General features: G+C 42.1%; 1 protein-coding gene across 3 annotated transcripts in view; it reads left to right on the top strand.

The window, feature by feature from the left end:
• The window catches only part of GATB (glutamyl-tRNA amidotransferase subunit B), a 63,442-nt gene that overhangs the window by 1,121 nt on the left and 40,763 nt on the right, over positions 1-21,558 (top strand). For 2 of the 3 annotated variants that reach the window (XM_007071252.4, XM_037897391.2), the window contains exon 2: positions 1,823-1,973. In XM_007071252.4, coding sequence (XP_007071314.2) covers positions 1,823-1,973 — 151 coding nt within the window. The remainder of the gene's footprint in view (positions 1-1,822; positions 1,974-21,558) is intronic. The other variant, XM_037897392.2, reaches the window with a different exon arrangement.

The following is a 21,558-nucleotide window of genomic DNA, read 5'->3' as shown; positions in this document are numbered from 1 at the left end:
TCCTTGTGAAAATCATTTTAAGCAATCATTCTTCTGCAGTGTTTGCAAACAAAACATTGCAGTATAGTATGTGAAATTGACTAGAAACAGGCTATAAATGCAAATTAAACAGAACAGTTGTTTTTCAGAGTCTGAACTGAGATCAGAGGTCAAAATGGGAGGTGGTAAGTGAGGTAGTCTAAATTTCCACCTATTCACAACACAGAAAAGAGATGCCACTCACAGTAGATTGTGCAGGTACTTGTAATTTCATCACACCTCTATTTTTGTGTGTACTTTGATCAGCAATGAAGTAGTTTAATGTTGATATTAAAATTGACATCATTGATTCAAAATTGTTCTGTTCACCTGAGTGCAAGCTCTCCACATTCATCAGAGGTATTGTTTCAGGTCTTCTGCAGATTCAGGCAAATATCTTTGGTTTCAAACATAATAGCTAGATACTAAATTTTTTTTTTTTTAATGAAACCTGAGCTTCTGGATCATAATACTGTAGCCACCATAAACAAGTAACTGCCTGCCAAGCCACCACAAGCCAGTCCAATATGATTCCTTGTTGAGATAAATGCAGAAAGAAAACAGCATAAATAATGAAAGCAAAGTTAGGTACCCCAATCATGCAAACTCTTACTCATGTGCTTAACTTTACTATCATGAGTTGTCTTGTTAATTTCATTCCCACTGGTTTCACTGAAATCAATGGGATTTCTCAAGGTAGTAAAGTTAAGCAGGTGTAAGAGTTTTTGGTTTGGGGCCTTAGACATTAATTCTAACTGCTGTCTGAAATATAGTTAATGAGCCTTGTTTTTACAAATATGATTTTGTAATCTCAATCAACGCATGGAGAAAAACTATTTGTTTTAAAATACTTTGTTTAAATTCCTGAAAGTTAATCCTAAGTGACGCTATTTCCATCCCATTACTCAGTTTTTGGTAGTGATGTAGTCAGTAGTTGAAGGAGAGAGACAGACCCCTGAACTCAAGTCTTGACAGCTCAAGCTTATTGTGTTCACTTTTGAAAGAAATGCTGCATTTGATGTATTTGTTTAATGTTTTTCCATAGACCACTTATCGACTATATCTAGTTATTTAATATTGCTCTAGTATCTTGTCATACAAACCTGACTTCACCAGTGAAATATGATATTTGTGTCACTTCATTTGTACAGGGCCAGATAATTACTTACAGAAACTGTCAAGCAGTTCACACTGTGAAGGGTGACCCCCATCTCTTGCCTATATAAAGGTTATGGATGTGATAATTGCAGTTACTTTTCAGATGATATGTAGACGCTCATTCTTGTGGAGTACGTTCAAAGAGCAGTGGCTCTACAGTGGAAATTATAATTTCTTTATTATCAGACTACAAATGTTTATGCTAATGCAGTACAAACCTTTTCCAACTTGCAAGTGACTAGCTGACAATGTATACATAATTGATATGCCACCTGTTTGTTGGAGACTTATCAAAGTACATGAAATGCAATTGATATTTATAATTGGGTTGGGTACAAAATTGGGGGTTGATCAAGCAAGCTGTTACTCATGTTGATTTGCCTGATTGATCTTACTCATATGAGTAAGATTTCACAGAATTAGGCCTTTATTTTTTCTTACTTATATAATTGTTCCTACTTACCATCCTCTACCTGTATATAATGAAAAAGTTTGCCTCGTATTTTCCTTCTATATTTATTGTGGATCAGCAGCACAGTGCTACCACATGGTATTGCAAGGGTTTTTCCGTCTTGTAGTGTTTAGAAGCTTACGGAGATTTAATAGAGTATATACTAATCATATTTACTTTTCCCCTCTCTTTCAGTGTTGCTCCATGGGTAGCAGTGGTAGGTCTGGAAATTCATGCACAGATCAGTTCCAACTCAAAGCTTTTCTCTGGCTCCCAAGTCCAGTTTGCAGCACCACCTAATTCTTTGGTATCTTTCTTTGATGCTTCTCTACCAGGAACTTTACCAGTAAGTTACATTTCATCTTAATTTGTCTCATAAGAGAATCTTTACATTTTTTATTGAGCAGATACTTTGAAGCACAATTCTTGTCTTTTGTTCTTCGTAACAGTCTTTGTTTCTAGCACTGTTCTTTGTTTTCTAAAACTTTGGTTCATTATTTTCTTTCTGTGTACTTACTCTGTAACTCTGTGGGCCTCAAACTTTTTTTACTGGTGACCCCTGTCACATCGCAAGCCTCTGAGTGCGACCCCTCTAATAAATTAAACACACTTTTAAATATATTTAACACCATTATAAATGCTGGAGGCAAGCAGGTTGACAGCTCGCGACCACCCCATGTAATGACCTCGCGACCCCTTGTTTGAGAACCCCTAAACTTGATCATCATGGATATCTGACAACTCCTGCTAAGGAATTAACTCAGGAATATCTCTTGTAGAGAATGGATTAATGGCAACTTCTTTTTGCAGTCAGCGTCGGTGTATTTGCATGGTGATGTTACTTTAGTTAATTTTACTATATTTGGTTAGTATGAAGCACTGGAAGCTCATTAAATGTGAGAAGACCTAAAATCCTATGAGTAAGGTTAAGATTTTTGTCATGGTTATTTTTAGTAAAAGTCACCAGTCGTGGGTAATAAACAAAAATTTACGGAAGCTAAAATGCTTTTAAAATACTTGAAGAAATAAAAGTACTAAGAATAATTGGGTGGGGCCTGACCTGGGGATGACTGAAGCCTGAGCCCCGCAGTGGGGGATGAGAGACTGAGACCTGCTGCCAGGGGTGGGAATCCCACACCCACCACTCGTGGCAGCTCAGGGCTCCTGGGCCCCCCACCAGTCGCAGTAGCACAGGGCTAAGTGGAAATGTTTCAGGAGTCTCTGAAAGTTATGGAATCTATGACTTCTGGGACCTTTGTGAATAAAATCTTATCCTTACCTATGAGTGATGAGCATCTTGGATTTCTAGTTGGCCATTTGACATTACTTTGCCAAATGTGTGTTCACGTAGCTGCCGTTACCTATTTGGAATGTCTCAGTATAGAGTTATGTGGTCTTCTAAGCAAAACTGATCTGGTATGGGAAAGTGTGAACCATACTTACTGTTTGTTTTATTTGTAATACACTAAAGATAAGCATGAGACTTTAGAGACTGGTAAAAGAGGGATGAGGGAGGTAACCCTAAGCCTTAAGAATTCATTCATAGTAGGGGTAATGTGGTGGTTGTGACATTGCACTCCATATGCTTTGTAAAAACAGGTTTATAAGTGTGAATATGATGTAACCGGAATATGCTTTATGCAAAAGTCTTTTGTAAGGTATCATTACAAAGCTTATGTTCTACTGAGTGTGTTCATTCTATTTGTATGTATGTATCATTCTTGTATCTAAAACTAGAAAAATGAAGTATTACTCTGAAGTCCTATTGTAATTATGCAAAGTGTGGGCCATTAATGGTTGCTTGGAATCTTGATGGCTCCCATTAACTAGGACAATTGGTTGTGAATGGCTCTGTTTACTTGCAAAACTTCCTGGATACATGCCCTGAGTACATGCTGGCCAGGCTTGGAAGAATGGAGGCTAGAGGTCTCAGAGAACATGTGACCATGACACATGATACTGGAATCCATCTTAAACTTGGTGCTTTTCCAGGGAAGGAGGAAGGAAGGAGGGATGGGAACCCAGAGAGACACAAAGGATTCCCGCCTTGTGCCAAAGTTGTAAAAGGGGGTGGAACAGAACAAAGGGGTCCCAGTCATGTGGAATCCCCTGCTTTTCACCTAAGATGTCTTCTGGAACTAACAAGGTCTGTACCAGGGAAAAGGAAGGGATTGGGCCCAGACTAGGAAGGAGTCTAGTTACTGAAAGAAGCTTATTGGAACATCTGAGGGTGAGATTTACTTGTACTCAGTTTCTTAATGTATTAAGCTGAGACTGGCGTGCATTGTTTTATTTTGCTTGGTAATTTACTTTGTTCTGTCTGTTATTGCTTAAATCCTACTTTTTATACTTACTAGAATAATTTTTGTTTATTAATTAACCCAGAGTAAATGATTAATACCTGGGGGGGAGCAAACAGCTGTGCATATCTCTCTATCAGTGTTATAGAGGGCAGACAATTTATGAGTTTACCCTGTATAAGCTTTATACAGAGTAGAACAGATTTATTTGGGGTTTGGATCCCATTGGGAACTGGGTGTCTGGGTACTGGAGATAGGTGACCTGCTGAGCAGTTTTTGGTTAAAGTCTACAGTTTTGGGGGCATGGACCAGACCTGGGTCTGTGTTTGCAGCCGGCTAGTGTATCTGGCTCAACAAGGCAGGGTTCTGGAGTCCGAAGATGGCAGGGAAAACTGGCTCAGAGGCAAATTCAGCACATCAGGTGACAGTCCCAAGGGGGTCTCTGTGACCGAACCCGTCACGCTGGTAACATAGGGCTCTTCATTGGTCAGCAGACCCTTCAGGATGCTGGTGTTCAGGTTAAACAGCTTCCTCTCCACTTCACTTATTCTGCTGCCCTCCCCCCACGGCCCAATCATTTTTAGTTTATCCTCTAAAGTCACGTTTTTACTCCTTTAATATGGTTGTCTTTTGAGGTGGGCATGATGGTGCTACAAAATCCTTGTTCACTGTAAAGCTCCCTGGGATCCTTTCTGGTGCCAGGTACTATATAAATGTAGAATATTATTGACTATATATACAAACTTGGTGTGCAGAGAAAGTAACCACTGAACAAGGTTATTGTTGTATCATATAACAAGTATGCTCTTTATAAAGCAATGACAGTGGTGTCAAAGTATTTAAAGTAAAAGTGCCTCCCCAAATGTATTTATTGGAAGTAAACCCTGAATTCCTATTGCAACCTTCTGTTTTTTACTGTGCTATTTGCAGCTTTTATTTCTTCCACTGAAAAATAGCTTTAGGTAGGATTCTGAAATTGAGAATAAATCTAGAGAAATACGTTTGGGATCTTGAGGGAATCTAAGCTGTTTGGAGAGTAACTTGTGGGGCTTGGGAAGAGAACTGCACGGTGACAAGTCAGTTTGTGAAAGTATTGGATGGCTGAAGAAGTGGTGTTCTGGTAGATCCTGGTAGAGTTTAGACTATGTTCCAAGGTCAGTGCCAAATCAGGGCTAAGTTTCAGATCTGGTGGCACAAAAATCTTGAGCTGTTCTAGAGATGGTGAAAATCTTATAAAATGAGCTGTTCTCCAGAGATTGGTGCTATCTTGGGAGGACATTGTATGAGAGTGGCTTTTCTGAGGAGATATTGGCTGCACCTGTATTGCAAAATAAATCCCTTCCAGTTTTAGATTCAGCCTACAACCAAAACCAGAATGGCAGATTCAGATCTGAACACCTCCCCATGCACTGAAACTTGAAGTGGGGTTTCAGTTCAAGATGTTTATTTTGGCCCATCTAGTTAACATTTTGTTAATGATGTGGGGAAATCGTACTTAAATCGTATCTTTAATCAAATTGGAAGTTTGCCCAGGAAAGAGTAAAAATTTGAGCAGGGTAAACATGAAAGCTGATAGTGTTTCCCCTTTTATGTATTTCTTTACTTTCTTTCTATTGTTTTTGAATTGATTTCTGTGCTTTATAGGGGGAATGGCTGTTGCCTTCATGATTGATCCCTGGTGGAAAATCATGGGCTCCAGCACATGCAGGCTTCTGCAGAGAAGATAACTGCACCTGATTAGTAGGCAGCCTGATAGGCTAATTAAAAATTAGTGATCCTGCACTTGTTCATCTCCATCCACTGCTTTTATCTGTACAAGGAAAAAAAAATCTCATTCCCAATATGGAGAGAGCAGAGTTGAAAGTGAATATTAAAAACTTTTTGTATTTATATGTAAGAATGTGATATGGAATCCTTTCTTTAGTATCAGCTTTGTTTTTCTGTAGCACTTGCTGCATTAGCCAAGGCTGATATTTGCTTTAGCAGTATAAATGTAGACTTATTTATTTAAGCAGGGTATTTTAGAATATGTATTGGTAATATGTGGAGACCTGCTCTCAGCCTCCAGGGAGGTGCAGGGGCCAGGCTGAGGCTACGAGCATACCCGCCACCGTCTGGAGCCGGGTTGGGGAGGGCCGTGCTGGCAGCTGTGGGGAGCCTGGATCTCTCCACCCGCCCTAGGTGTGGGGTCTGGGGGGCAGGGACACAGGCTGGGGGCTGCTCAGGCCCCTGCCCAGGGCAGGTGGAGGGAACCAGGCTCCCCACAGCTGCCAGTGTGGTGCTCCGGTGGGGGGAGGGGGCGGCTCAGAGCTGCAGACCAGCCACGGTGAGAGCCAGGTGGGCAGCTGTGGGGAGTCTGGGTCCCTCCACCTGCCCTAGGCAGGGAGTCTGAGCCGCCCCCGCACAGTGTCCCCGCCCCCTAGGGCAAATGGAGGGACCCAGAGTCCCCACTGTTGCAGCGTGGCTCTCCCCAACCCGGCTCAGGCGGGGACGGCTCGGAGCTGCAGCCCAGCCATGGTAAGAGTTGTGCAGGCAGCTGTGGGGAGCCACGGCGTACCCTCCACCTGCCCTGGGTGGGAGGCCCGAACAGCCCCTAGCCCATGTTCCGGCCCCCTGCCCAGGACAGGTGAAGGGTCTGCACTGCGGTTCCTCACAGCTGATGTTCGGCTCTTAACGTCAGAGCTCTGGGCAGATACAAAAATTGTATCCGCATCCGCGATGCTATCCGCAAAAATGGTCCAAGGATATAAAGCGGATACCTGTGGATTTGCAGGGCTCTATAGTCACAGTTATCAATGTCACAGGAATTTACATTTACTGTGAGATTGAGAGACAATTGCAGCAAGGATCATGTCTGTATTACTGTTCTCCCATAATGCTTCCCTCTTGGCCCTAGAAGAAGCAGCTCTAGAGATAACTGACATGATTGTCCTGGATTACTGGTGGAATACAGATGTGATCTGCCGCTGCTGAGTATGTTACGTAGGAGGAGGGGGAGAAGTCTGTCTCTTCTCTCCTGTCCTGTCCTAAGTATCTTTTACCCTATACTACAGCTACAGGAGAGTGCAATTGATTCTCCTGCCTCTAGTACTCTGCAAGTGGTTCACCAGAAAGAATATGACCGAGGGTCATGTCCATTTCACTATGCTGCTGCTCATGATGATCCCTCTGAGAAATAGCTATGGGCATGAACAGCAGCTCAGGTGTAGTCAAGGTTGGAAATGGATAGGTTTTTGAGGGGAGATGGATAAAAAGCAGATAATCTCTCCGCCTGTTCCCTTTTTTTTTGTTTAACAGCTTGTTTCTCTCTTCTTCCACCTTATTCTTCCCAAAGAGCTCTTCCTGTAGCAGTGGTGGATCACATCTGTACTGTTTCCACATATCCCCTGTCTCAGTGCTACTATACAAATTTGTTCACTTACCCTAGAACTGTTAGAGGTAATGGAGCCCCTCATCAATGATGAAACTTTTCCAAGAACATATACCATTCTCCACAGTTGCATCCAAATCCTTTTAGGGTTGAGCTTTCTCACAGAATTACATAGGGACACTAAAAGCTTTATAATGCACAAAAGCATAACTTTTTCACCATATTTTATGTCCCATTAAAAGTGCAGCAAACTCAGGAACATCTGCCTTAACGCTGCATGAGTTTTAGTTTTCTTTGGATAAAATAAACTCTACCCTAAGCATTGTCTTAGTGTTAGTGACCTTCCTCTCCTCTCCCCTGAAGATCCTACAGCTGCCAGGTGTGGGGTCTCAGGTTTGTAGATTCTATGACCGGAAGGGACCATTATGATCATCTTGTCTAACCCCCTGTGCAACACAGACCTTAGAAGTCCCCCAAATAATTCCTTGAGCATATCTTCTAGAAAAACATCCAATCTTGATTTAAAAATTATCAGTGATAAGGAATCTACCATGACCCTTGTTACATTTTTCCAGTGATTAATTACTCTCACCGTTAAAAATTACACCTTATTTCCAGTCTGAATGTGTCTAGCTTCATTTTAAGTTGTCAGATAGCAAGTTTTTAATGCATTTAGTGTGTGCCATGTTAATTTTGTATCACTGTAGTTTAGTAATCAAAATATTGTGCGCTACCAACTCAGACACCTTGCAGAAGTTTGTTGATTACATCAATTTTATTACCTATATCAACTTATAATTTCATCAAAAAAGTTATCAAGTTAGCTTGACAGGATCAATTTTCCATAAACCCATGTTGATTTGTATTCATTACATTTCCCTCCTTTAGTTTTCTATTAATTGAATCCTGAATCAGCCGCTCCATTATCTTGCCTGGGATTGATGTCAGGATGACAGGCCTACAATTACCCGGGTCATCCCATTTACCAATTTTTTAAAATGGCATGTTAGCTTCTTTTCAGTTTTCTGGAATTTCCCCAGTGCTCCAAGACTTATTGAAAATCAATGTTGATGGTCCAGCAATTTCCTCAGCCAGCTCTTTTAAAACTCTTGGATGCAAGTTATCTCAACCTGCTGATTTAAAACTGTCTGACCCTAGTAGCTTCTGTTCAGCATCCTTCAAAGATACTAGTAGAATGGAAAGAGTGTTATCACCATATGATGAGACTATATTACCTGTTTTTCACCCAAATACAGTGCAGAAATATTTATTGAACACCTCTACCTTTTCTTTAGTACTGATAATTCTACCATTTCCATTTAGCATGGGCCAATACAATTGTCAAGATTCTTTTGGTTCCTAATGTATTTTAAAACTCCTTATTGTCTTTAACTCTTGTGGCCATAGATTTTTCCTTGTGTCCTTTTGGCTTCCATTATCAATTTTCTACAATTCCTAACTTCTGATTTGTAGTCATTAGTATCAACTTCCCTTTCTTCCATATATATAACATTTTTTGTTTACAACTGCTTTCACTTACCCTCTAAACCAGGTGATGGTAACTGATTTTAACCAGCACAGTCTTCTTCCTAGATTGTGGCTTTTTGGACATCTAGTCCATGTTCTTAAATTATTCCAAAATATCATTCACATTTTTCTGATTAAATTCTTCCTCACAGCTGATTTGGCTCATAATTGTTTTCAGCATGAATTGTGCCCTGTTGTCTTTAGAGGACTGAGTACAAAGTGGGAGTTGGGGGCATAAACAGCAGCCACTAAAGACCCCTGCCATAACAGAGCCTGTTGGCACATGACATGTCACATATATCATAGCTTGTTCTAAAACTCTGTTTATGAGCTATGAAGGTGACCTAATTTAAGGCCTGATTGACCTACCATTGAAGTTGGAAGTCTTTATTTCATGGGAGCTGAAAACAGGTCTATAGAAAGGGAATGAAAACTCATCTCAGGATTACTTGAGAAGTGCCTGAATAAATGATAGCTTTAGTCTTAGAAATAAAATGGTATGTCTGGTGTTTAAAAGCTATAACCACTTTTCCCCACAATGGGTGAGGTTTCCAGACAACAATTTCCAACTAAAAGCAACTATGCACTTTTCCATTACAGGTGCTTCTACACATTTAAAACGTCTGCATTTACCCAATTTTTGTTGTTAATCATAGGAAGTTGCTGTATCCTTCTCTTAGTCTCATCAGTCTCTCTGCACAGTGAAGTCATTATTCTTCTCCTTAATAGACAAAAACACTGAGATATAATTCAGGATTTAAATAGTCACAAGGGTGAAATGAACACAAATTGAACATGAGCTTCCATTGCTATGTGTTTCTAGACTGTCAACCATTTTAAAATAACTAAAACCTCCTAATGTATTTTCAATGTATCTACAATATGAACTGTATTTTTGTACTATTTACATGGTTTTTAAAATTATAAAGAATTCAGGTATTTATAAAAAGAGGATTTTCAAAAGCACTTAGTGATGGCCTACCTCTGCTCCCACTGAAGTCAACATAAATTCCTGTTTTCAGCGGGAACAGAGTTACGTCACTGCTGAGCACTTCTGAAAATCTCACCCCGGATGTCTCAGATTTTTCTGAATCTGCATCCTTCCCATGCCTTCGGATGTCACTTAGGACATGAACATGGCTCTGCCATCCCTGTCTGTCTTGTGCTGCTCTTTGCATGTTCTCTGTGTTGTTAGATGGTATAAGTTTTCCTTCTGTAAGTACTGTTCAATGGAGGGATTTTTTGGTCAGCCTCTTTTACATGTTTCTCCAGCTTCCCAATGGCATTTTTGTTATGGCAGAGGCTCTGGTTTCATCCATATTACATGTCCCAGATATTTCCATCATTTTTTTCTGGATAACTTCAGAGGTAAAGAAGTTGTTGGACTCTGATAAATCTCAGGCACTTGTTTTAAAATTTTTCCATTTAATACCTAGTATTTTCCTGAGGCATTTGCATTCACAGGCATTTAGACATCTGTCTGTACCTTTTGTGGATTTTCCAGCTTTCACATCCATATTTAAGGTAGAAATAACATTTGGCATTAAAGATTCATAGTTTGGTCCTTAAGTTGCAGATTTTTTGTTTAAGCTGCCACTGGTGAATCTTGTTTAAGGTGATGAATGCAGCTGCCACCTTGCCAATTCATGATATTATTTCCTTCTTGAAATCCTCATTGGCTTGCATGTTACTGCAAATATATGTGAATTGACTCACCTGTTGTAATTTTTGGTCTTCTAATGTAATGCTTGAGTTGGACGTGTCTGAGGTTCTCATTACATTTGTGTTTTCATAATTGATTATTAACCCCATCTTTCTTGAGACAGTCTTTTGATCTTTGCTTGCATTTAGCTTGAGCTGTGACTTAGACAAGGCTGCCCTTACTATGAGGTGAACTGAGGCAGCTGCCTCAGGTGCCAGACTGTGGGAGGGGGGTGCCACTAGGATCCAGAGTGTAGAAAATTGTGTCTGCTGCTACTGCATATGTACTCTCTCTGCTCTAGATGCACAGAGATGGTGGAGTGCTGTGCTGGAGGAAGGAGGACATGAGATGTAACAGGTAGGCAGGAGAAAAGGTGAGAGGGAATAACAGAAAGCAGCAGAAGCTGCAGGTAGAAGAGGAGGAGCCTCTTATGTACCTCTCTAGCACCCCCAGAGCCTGGACTGATTAACACCAGCCTCTCAGGGAGCTTCCTGTTTCCTGCTGCTTCCCTGAACCCACTTGAGGAGAACAGGCAATCAGCTGAAGTAGTAGGAGCCAGTTAGGCCCTTAAGACGCTGATATCGTCCCTCACTCAGGTCCTGCTACAAGCCTGCTTATTTGTCTCCTTCAGTTGAGTGTTGAGATCCACTATAGCTGGCACAGAACAGCAGTCATGAGTGAAAGAAGAAAACGCCCCTCTGGGGCACCATTCAGAAGAAGAAAGAAAGCAAAGGAAGCTTTTCTATCTAAGCAGGAAGGAGCTCTCCTGAGATACAAAGACACAAATGTTCATGGTGAGCCTTCTGGCCCTAGTGTAGATGTGAGTGGTGAGGAGATGCCTGATCTTCCAGTTAGTCAGAGTGCAGGTGACCTGGCAGCTACAGCAGCATCCATATCTCCATCTCATATGGGTGTAGCCCATGCACATTCCTGAAGAAAAGAGTAGATCAGAGAAGAGTGTGGTGGAGGCGCAAGAAACAGCTGCTGCTGAGTTTACTTCCTTAAGTCTAGATCGGGGGTGGCCAACCTGTGGCTCCGGAGCCACATGTGGCTCTTCAGAAGTTAATATGCAACTCCTTGTATAAGCACCGACTTTGGGGCTGGAGCTACAGGCTCCAACTTTCCAGTGGGTCAGGGGATGCTCACTACTCAACCCCTGGCTTTACCACAGGCCCTGCCCCCACTCCTCCCCCTTCCCGCCCCTGAGCTGCCATGCCCTCGCTCCTTCCTCTCCCCCCCCCGCCCCCCCGAGCCTCCTGCATGCCACAAAACAGCTGATCAGGAAGTGTGGGGAGGGATGGGGAGGCGCTGATCAGAGGGGCTGCCGGTGGGTGGGAGGCGCTGGGAGAGGGAACTGATGGGGGGCTACTGATGTATTACTGTGGCTCTTTGGCAATGTACATTGGTAAATTCTGGCTCCTTCTCAGGCTCAGGTTGGCCACCCCTGGTCTAGATGATCCAGGACTGTGGACCCACTTGAGCAGTAGCCTGAGGGACTTCCTTGTACTGCATGGGCCACAGCAAGTGAAAAACTTCATGTTCCCCAAAGATAATGAAAACAGAAGTTTCCATCCAACACATTACTGGCGTGAAATCCCCAATGGTGACAAAGTGGAGAGGCCATAGCTTATGTACTGGTATATAAAAACCCAGAATGCTGCATACTGTTTTTATTGCAAACTCTTCCAGTCTAATCTTCCAGCCACATTGGGTTCTACAGGAACAAAGCACTGGAAAAATCTGGCTAGAAATTTGGCATGCCATGAGAAGGCAGCAAATCACCAGAGAGCATTCCATAGGTGGAAAGAGCTTGAGATGAGACTAAGGTTAAAGGCCACCATAGATGATCAGCATCAAGAGAAGATTACATCAGTCTCTCTTTACTGGCAAAATGTTCTGAAAAGGCTCATTGTCATTGTGAGAATGCTTGCTACCCTAAACCCAGCACTGTGTGGCACTTCAGATCAGCTGTATGTGCCAAACAATGGAAACTTCCTTAAAATTGTGGAGCTGATGGCTGAGTTTGATGCTGTATTCCAGGAGCATCTCAGAAGAGTCACCACCCAAGAAATGTACACACACCACTACCTTGGAAAAACAATTCAAAATGAGATCATACAGTTACTGACAACAAAAGTCAAATAGAAGATTGTGGCAGATCTGAGATCAGCAAGATATTACTTTGTTATTCTGGACTGCCCACCTGACATCAGCCATGTGGAACAAATGACTTTAATGGTGCGTTTTGTAAAAACAACAGAACCTAGTGAAAATGTCCCTGCAATGGTGACTGTCAGAGAGCATTTTCTAGAATTTATTGACATTGATGACACTACAGGAGCTGGTAAGACAAATGTGCTTCTTAAAAAGCTGGAAGATACGGGAATTGCAATAGCTGACATGAGAGGTCAGGGCTACGATAATGGTGCCAATGTGAGAGGAAAGAACAGAGGAGTGCAGACACGGATCCGAGAGTTAAACCCTCGAGCTTTTTTTGTCCCATGCAGTTCTCATTCATTGAACTTGGTGGTCAGTGGTAAAGCCTCAGCTTCTAGTGAGGCTGCTGAATTTTTTAATGTAATTCAAAGCATCTATGTATTTTTCTCTGCATCAACTTATCGATGGCAAATTTTGAAGCAACATCTGGGAACATCCTTTCTGACGCTGAAACCACTGAGTGCCACACGAGGGGAAAGTTGAGTGGAGGCGATAAAGCCTATCAAACACCAAATTGGGAAGTTAGATGATGCCATAGGTGCCATTATAGAGGATAATGTTATGACAGGAACTCTTTGTGGGAGAACAGTGGCAGAGGGAAATGGAATCACCAGAAACATACATAACTTCAAATTTCTGTGTGTCTTAGTGTTGTGGCATGACATACTGTTTGAAATAAATGTTGTAAGCAAGAGACTCCAAGGTGTTGACCTTGATATATCTGGAGCAATGGAACAACCGGAGACAGCAAAGTCATAGCTACAGTCTTACCAGTCAGATGAGGGATTTCAAAACGTTCTGAAGAGTGCACAGAAGTTGGCAGAGGAACTTCACACCAAAGCTATTTTCCCACCCATTCAAGAATACAAGAGTCACCGAAGAAGACGACCTATTGATTACGAGGCTCAGGATAATCCCATAAGAGACCCCAAACAACAATTCAAAGTCGAATTCTTTAACCAGGTGCTCGATCAGAGGTGGGCAAACTACGGTCCACGGGCCACATCCGGCCCGCGGGACCGTCCTGCCTGGCCCCTGAGCTCCTGGCCCAGGAGGCTCGCCCCCGGCCCCTCCCCCACTGTTCCCCCTTCCCCGCAGCCTTACCCCGCTGCGTCGCCAGCCTGACCTGGTGCTCTATGCTGCGCGGTGCGGCTGCCTGTCCTGGTGCAGCAGTGCTGCCAGCCACCGGTGCTCCAGGCAGCGCGGTAAGGGGGCAGGGAGCAGGGGGGTTGGATAGAGGGCAGGGGAGTTCAGGGGGTAGTCAGGGGCCGGGGGTGTGGATAGGGGTCGGGGTGGGGCGGTCAGAGGGCAGGGAACAGGGAGTTGCATGGGGGAAGGGGTTCCGGGGGGGGCAGTTAGGAAGGAGAGGGGGGGTTGGATGGGGCGGTAGAGGGCAGTCAGGGGCTGGGGGTCCAGGGGCAGTCAGGGAGAAGGGGTGGTTGGATGGGGTAGGGGTCCCGGAGGGGCAGTCAGGAAGGAGAGGTGGGGGTTGGATGGGGCGGTGGGGGACAGTTAGGGGCAGGGAGTCCGGGGGCAGTCAGGGGACCGAGAGCAGGGGAGGTGGATGGGGCAGGGGTCCCGGGGGGGGAGGGGAATCAGGGAAAGGGTTGGGTTGGATGGGGCAGGAGTCCCGGGGGGGCCATCAGGGGGCGAGAAGCAGGGGGGGTCAGATAGGGGGTGGATGCCGGGTCATGCCTGGCTGTTTGGGGAGGTACAGCCTCCCCTAATCGGCCCGCCATACAATTTCAGAAACCCGATGTGGCCCTCAGTCCAAAAAGTTTGCCTGCCCCTGTGCTAGATTGTGCAGTACAGTCAGTTGAAGAACTTTTCATGCAGCTCAAGGAACACAGCAGTATATTTGGGATGTTGTATGATATTCCAAAACTCCTCACTATACCTGAAGAAGACCTACACCAGCAATGCAGGGCACTAGAGACAGTGTTGACACATGATGATGTGCAATATTGATGTGAGTGATTTAGGTGATGAACTGAAAGCCCTTTCAAGATACATTTCAGCAGGATCAACTCCAAAGGCTGTTCTGGAATCTATGTGCACAAATAAGGTGACCACCCTCTTTCCAAATGCTTTTGTTGCTCTGCGCATACTTCTAACACTTCCTGTAACAGTTGCCAGTGGAGAACGCAGCTTCTCCAAGCTGAAGTTTATAAAAACACATCTACGCTCCACAATGACACAGGAGAGGCTGGTCGGCCTTGCAACCATCTCAATAGAGCAAGAGCTGGCCCAGACTATGGACCTTAAGGAAGCAGTTCAAATCTTCAAGGCACGGAAAGCACCACTTTGATTATTCAAACAGATAAAAATGGCAGTGTTTAGTATGCAGACAAGAAAAGTTGCATTTGCTGTTCAGGCATTTGAAAATTAAGTGTTACTTAAAATTTTTGAACAAGGCATTTTAAGTTGTTAGTTCTCCTTTATTGGGGTAGGTAGCAGAGCAGTACCATGAGAGAAGTAGAACAGGAAGAAGGCAGAATGGAGACCTTTCAAAGTTTTGGCCCAAGCGAGAAGGAATGGGGGCGCCATTTGAGCTCCCTGCCTCAGGTGCCAAAATGTTGTGGGCTGGCCCTGGACTTAGAAGAGCTATGACGACAGCAAAAATTAGATCTTCTCGTGTACTACTGTTGAGCCACGCGATGCCTGTGTTGTATCCGTCTACGCTTTTTCTCACAATAAAGTCAATGGTAATGCCAAGCAGCAAAGGTGAGAGAACTCATCTTTGGCACCACTAGCTATTAAACCATTCTCTCAAGTTTGCATTTACTTTAATTGTACATACTACACTCTCTGGTATAAGGCCTTGAAGATGTTAATCATTTTTGTTGGCATATCATAACACTTCAAGATGTTCCAGAGTGAATTGTGATGGAGGCTGTCAAATGCTTTCTTAAAATCTCTTAAGTTTGTGATGCGGGCTTTTGCCATTCACTGCTGTCTCCAGTGATTATTCATAGGGTGAAAATCTGCTTGACACATGATCTTCCAGGTCAAAATTCAGCCTGATATTCCTTTAGCTTTGCCTTATCTGCTATTTTATTCTGCTTAAGATGGTACTGTGGAAAACTTTGCCTGTCACTGCAAGGAGTGTAACGTCTTGCCAGTTACTGCAGTTGCTTAGATCACCTTCCTTTGGTATTTTGACTATACTGCCATTATTTTCTATTCTTCTGGAAACTTTTCCTGGTCGTGTACTGTTTTGAAATATTCAGTAATTTTATTGATAGTCTCATCATTACAAGCTTTGAACATTTCCCTGGTGACTTGGTCTACATCTGCCAGCTTTCCCAGGTTTTAACTTTTTAATTGCATTTTTTTTCTCCTTGTTTGTGATCTGAAATGTTACAAAGTCTAGTTCTGGGTGTTTGATTTCTTTGTCAATATCAATAATTCCTTGTGGTGTTGGCCTGTTTATCACCTCTTTGGAGTGCTCTGCCAATGGCTCTATGTTCTTTTTCTGTTGTTAAGCTCTTTGTTCAACCTTAACGGGCTCTCCGGTTGGTGTAAACTTGCCAGTCAGAATCTTGTTGATTCTTTTTAAACGTGATGTTTTACTAGTGCCTCCTTCAGCAACTGCTTCAGCGTCTTTATTCACGTATTTCCTCCATGTTGCTCTTTCCTGCTTTATTCTTTGTTTTTGGCAGCTGCTTTTTCTGAAGGTGTTTTTGAGGATTGATGTTTTGCTTTGGCTTGTTTCCTTTCTTGCACACAGTTCCATGTATCCTCACATATCCAGACTTTAGGTTTGCTTGTCTGGAAATAAACTGCAGGCATTGCGTCATCTATTATACCATCAGGCAGAAAGAACCATGACATGTCAGTTGATTTCTTGTGATGGTTTTAAGGCTTATAACATCTGAAACGGGTTTTTCAGTTCCATTCAAAATTGCTGCTGTAATGTCTTGTCTGTTAGACTTTAGCTGTCATTTTTCTCTATGCTTGTTCTGTTTTTGTTATAATGTTCAGTCTTGTGACACGCAACCTGTGATCATTTCTGACGCAGGTCCCATCCTGGAGAGTTGATCTAAAATTCGTTCCAGTACATAGGTGGTCACATTGGTTCCTGGGGATTCTGTCCAAGTTACTATATGGATATCTATGTGCGTGACTAGTGTTTCATCAGTTGAACCCTGGTACCTGCCACAGTTCTACCAATCTGACACCATTCTCATTCTAGGGCCCCAGGTCACACTTGCCCCATTGCTTTCTCCACTCCGTTGTTGTCATCCCCAACCTTGGCATTACTAAGCAGATGTCATGCTTGGCAATATTGTCAGTCAGAGCTTGTAGACAATTGTAGAATTGCTCTTAGATCTTGTCATGGTAGTTGTCTGTTGATATGTAACATATATTTGTAATTTTCATGTTTAGCTGGAAGCTATTAATTGGCTGCCAATTCGTAAGAAATTTTTCTGTTTTGCTACTCCCTCTATGTGGTAACTATATTGCTTCCCTGAATGTATTATGATTTTGTTTTGATTTTTGAATCGCCTTTTCTCAACTCAGCTCCTGCTATCGACATTCACTTATTCCAAGGATTTGGGGGTTATATTTGTCCATTTCTTTCATTACCTGTCTGGCTTTTGTTGTTGCAGCCTTTGTACTAATGTTCCAGAAAACAACTTTTATAGTTTATCTTTTAGTAAAGAATTTCACAGAGTTCATTACTTCAGAACTGGACACAGCATTCCTGCAGCAGTTGCACCAGTGCCAAATACAGAGATAAAATATCCTCTCTATTCCTACTCAGAGATTTCCCTGTTTATATATCCCAGGATCACGTTAGCCCTTTTGGCCACAGCATCACACTGGGAGCTCATGTTCAGCTAATTGTCCACCATGACCCCAAAATTTTTTCAAAGTCACTGCTTCCCAGGATAGTCCCTGTCCTGTAGGTATGGCCTACATTCTTTGTTCCCACGTGTATATATTTACATTTAGCTGGATTAAAATGTATGTTGTTTGGTTGTGCCTTACTTACCAAATGATCCAGACTGCTCTGTATCAGTGACCTGTCCTCTTCATTATTTACCACTTCTTCATTTTTTATCTCATCTGCAAACTTATCAGTGATGATTTTGTTTTTCTTCTGGGTTACTGATTAAAAGTGTTAAATAGTGTAGGGCCAAGGACTGATCCCTGCGGGATCCCACAAGAAACACATCTGCTCGATGATGATTCCTTTTTTACAATGAAACTGTTATTCGAGCCTGTTACTGTGCTGGTTGGAATTTATAACAGCCTTGAATCAGACTGGAATTTATCTTCTCAAACGGCCGCGTCGGCAGAGCGTAGCCTACATGAACCTGAGTGATTTGGCTTATGGATCTTATGGATTCCTCAGGTTGTGCCAGCAGAGTTTATAGATTCTTTGAATCTGAGTGATTGGACTTCTGTCTAACTTTGCTAGAGTAATGGTGCTCCAGTGAAGTTCTTAACTCTACTAGAAGCAGTCTTTGGCAAAGTGCAAAGCATACAGTGGGACCTAACAGTATTCAGTGGTTCAAAATTCCAAAGTTGTGCATGCAGGTTTATCCAGTGCCATAGATCTTGTTCAAAACCATTGAATAAAATAAATCTGAAGTTTCTAGACTGTTGGATATTGCAAAAAGAGGAGGAAATCTCATGTTCCAAAATTCTATCTCTCTGAATGTTTGATTAGCCTAAAATTGTCCTTTAAAAGTCTGGTAAGAGACCATAATGGTGAAATCTGCGCAGACCCAATGAACTGCAGGTTTGGGTCCTCTTCTGGAATGATTGCTGTGTCTCTATACTGACAGTCTGATCCTGCTCCCACTGAAGTCAATAGGAATTAGTCTGTTGACTTTGGTGTTATGCTTAACACATCATCTCTCATATAACACATTCTAAACAATTATAAATACAAAATAGTTATTGCCTTCTAGATGGTGGGAAGACACAAAGGAAGAGGTCTCTGTGTAAACATTTGTCTGCAATTGCAGCGCTAATATTCACAATTACATTAAAATGAAATAGATTTGAGAGTAATAATTTTAAAATTTAAATAATTAATGCACTTCAAAGAAGCATATATCAGAGCAAGTTAGTACTTTCAACACAGCACTAACGGTAGGACTGAATGCATTAGTGGAAGCAAATAGAAACCAGAGTGACATAAAATATCCTTAAATTGAATATATATCTAGCTCAGTGGTTCTCAGCTTATTTATTATGTATTACCTGGGCCGCAGGTTGAGAACCACAGCACCCCCGCCCCTCCTGACTCCACATGCAGCAGCTATGACCCTGGACCTGGCTGGCAGCCCCAGCCAATAGCCCTCGGGCTTCCAATGCCATGCTGGGCAGCCAGGTAGCCCGGCAGCCTTTAGCACACAGCTGGGTCGCAGCTGTGTGCTAACTGGGTCGCATGCAGCTGTGAGTTGAGAACTGCTGATCTAGCTATTGTGGGATAGAGGTTCTTAAGCTGTAGTTTATGGAGTACTTAGTGGTCTTCAGAGAGGTGAATGGCGGTCACGTTGTACTGCGTCCTCTTTGTTTCCAGCTGCTAAGTTGCATTAAAAGAAGCTAAAAATAAACTAATACATCGTGTGTGGTTGCTATGGGATTGTTGGTGTGTTTTTGAGTGGGAGGGAGGTGGTCTGCAGGATCATAAATGGCAGAGAAGGTTTTCTGAGAGACACTCTATTAAGATGTGGTGTACCATATGAAAATGTGAGAGGATCTATGGCCTAGAAGCAAAAGATTGTAAGATCTTTAGGGAGGAAACCATCTTCTTGTTCTATATTTGTACAGCACCTAATGCAGTGGGCCCTGTTTTATGACTTGGGGCTCGTCCATGCTATTATAATACAAATAATTAATGAATTAAAATGTGTTGACAAAAGGATTGTAGGGAAAGCAAGCAGATGCTTTCTCCAGGGAAAGGAGTAGGTGGGTCACATCTTTGTCATTCACATTTATTTTATATTCTTTAGCAATCTGTGAAGAATACCTACTTTCTTACTGTACAAAAGTGATTGGTTATTGAATATGGAAATTTAGGTTTTTAGCTAAAAGGAAACTAATTTTAGTCAGTCCATCGATAAACGTCGTTGAGTCTTAAAAAAAGAGAGGGAAAAGTAAGTTAAATAGTGATTAGATTGCCAGCACTGGTGCTAGTAGATGTTTATGCTGTCGAAGGTGCTATCTCAGATAGACGTAAAAGCGAGGTTCTGTTTAAACTGATCTTGCACCTAAAGATAAGGTCATGCAAAGAATCTTTACATCTTCTCCAACAGTGGAAGGAGTAGAGTGAACAGAGTAGACTACTTTTATACAAATAGAGCTTCGCAAGGTTATTCTTTTATTTCATTGGCTCTCAGTTACTATGGTACTGCTAGCAAGATAATGTAGCTGGGAGAGGTGGAGGGAGGATGATATTGATGCCATCATTGAATCCTTTCATGGTTTTCCAATACAAACAATTTACATTTCCTTTATGAGATAACTTTCTAGGAATTCCCTGGAAATAAATATCCATGACAGATGTTAGGAGGATGGAAATGTTTAGAATTCTTTGTAGATGCTGGGTTTTGTCCAGACCTATTCCAGAAGTTCCATATCTTTGTCTCAAAACCAGCACTATGCAAGCATTTCAGACTGGCAGCTTGTCAGTTCAAGCCAATAATTTAAATCCTCAGTGCTAGTCAAAGCTGTCAAGTTAATAACATCATAGTACATAAATAAGCTGGGAATTTAATCTAGGTCATTAGTAAGGGAAGCTTTCACATGCAAAATTGATGTTTATCATTATACATTATTCTAAAAGCTGTGCCTATTCTAAGGAGACATAGTAGTTTTCCTAACCATCTGAGTTACCCAGGTGCAAAACTTAGGTGATAAAATTGCAGCCCAGGCAGAAGAAAAGTGAGTAATTAAGCCTCATCACCCTTTTGAGATAGCTAATACGTACATAGGATCACTTCACTTGCCAATGAAATAAGCACACCAGCATTATCCAATTGTTAGGAAGTGAAGAATGCTGTATTTTGCTTAAAATTAGGGGGTAGTGAAAGTTGGTTGTTACATGAGTAAAAATATAGTCCGGACACTTGGGTTAGCGCACAGTGGTGCACGTGTAAAGAGCGTCATTGGATTCGTAATGGCTACAAGTAGCTGTGACTTTGGTTTTACATCTCATTCCAAAAAAGAACAGCTCTGGAAGCATAATTCTGGGCCCCCATTCAATATTTACTCAGAGGGTAGAGTGCCACCTTAAATCACCAACCCCACTTTGTGCAGCACTTGAGCATTTTTTGGAAGTCTCCTATTCAACTATTGACCTATACAGTCCTGCTTAGCTTGTGGGATCTAACAGGATCACGCAATGAGGAGATAAAGCCACAGGCCATGGAGGGAAGGAGGGAAAGTTGCCTGGGGAATTTGAAATTTCATGGGTTTTGTATTTTAGATTTAGTAGTCAGACTAAAATTGTGATAAAATACACACTTTCTGGTAAGTAATAAATGTTGTCCATTGTCTAGAACATAAAATACTAATTGGTGAAAGTAGGAACTTTTGTTGTGTAAGAAACTATAATTATGATATTAAAACAAATGAGTACTTGAACATTAGCCAGTATGTTCCAGAGGGATTGAGTCCATTTTGCTGCTGGTCAACATTCAAATTGGAAATTATTCTTATCCCATTAACACTGTGCTTTATTTCCTTTTTTTCCCCAAAAAACTTTAATAACTAAAATAAGACTCAGCAGACAATGTATCCAAGCCAGAAGCATGTAGTTGCAATAAGGATGTAATAGTACTCTGGTTAAGTG

Source organism: Chelonia mydas, chromosome 4, assembly GCF_015237465.2.
Source record: "Chelonia mydas isolate rCheMyd1 chromosome 4, rCheMyd1.pri.v2, whole genome shotgun sequence".
NCBI classification, from domain to species: Eukaryota; Metazoa; Chordata; order Testudines; family Cheloniidae; genus Chelonia; species Chelonia mydas.
Note: the sequence above shows the minus strand (reverse complement) of the source record. Positions and strands in the feature narration are given on the sequence as shown.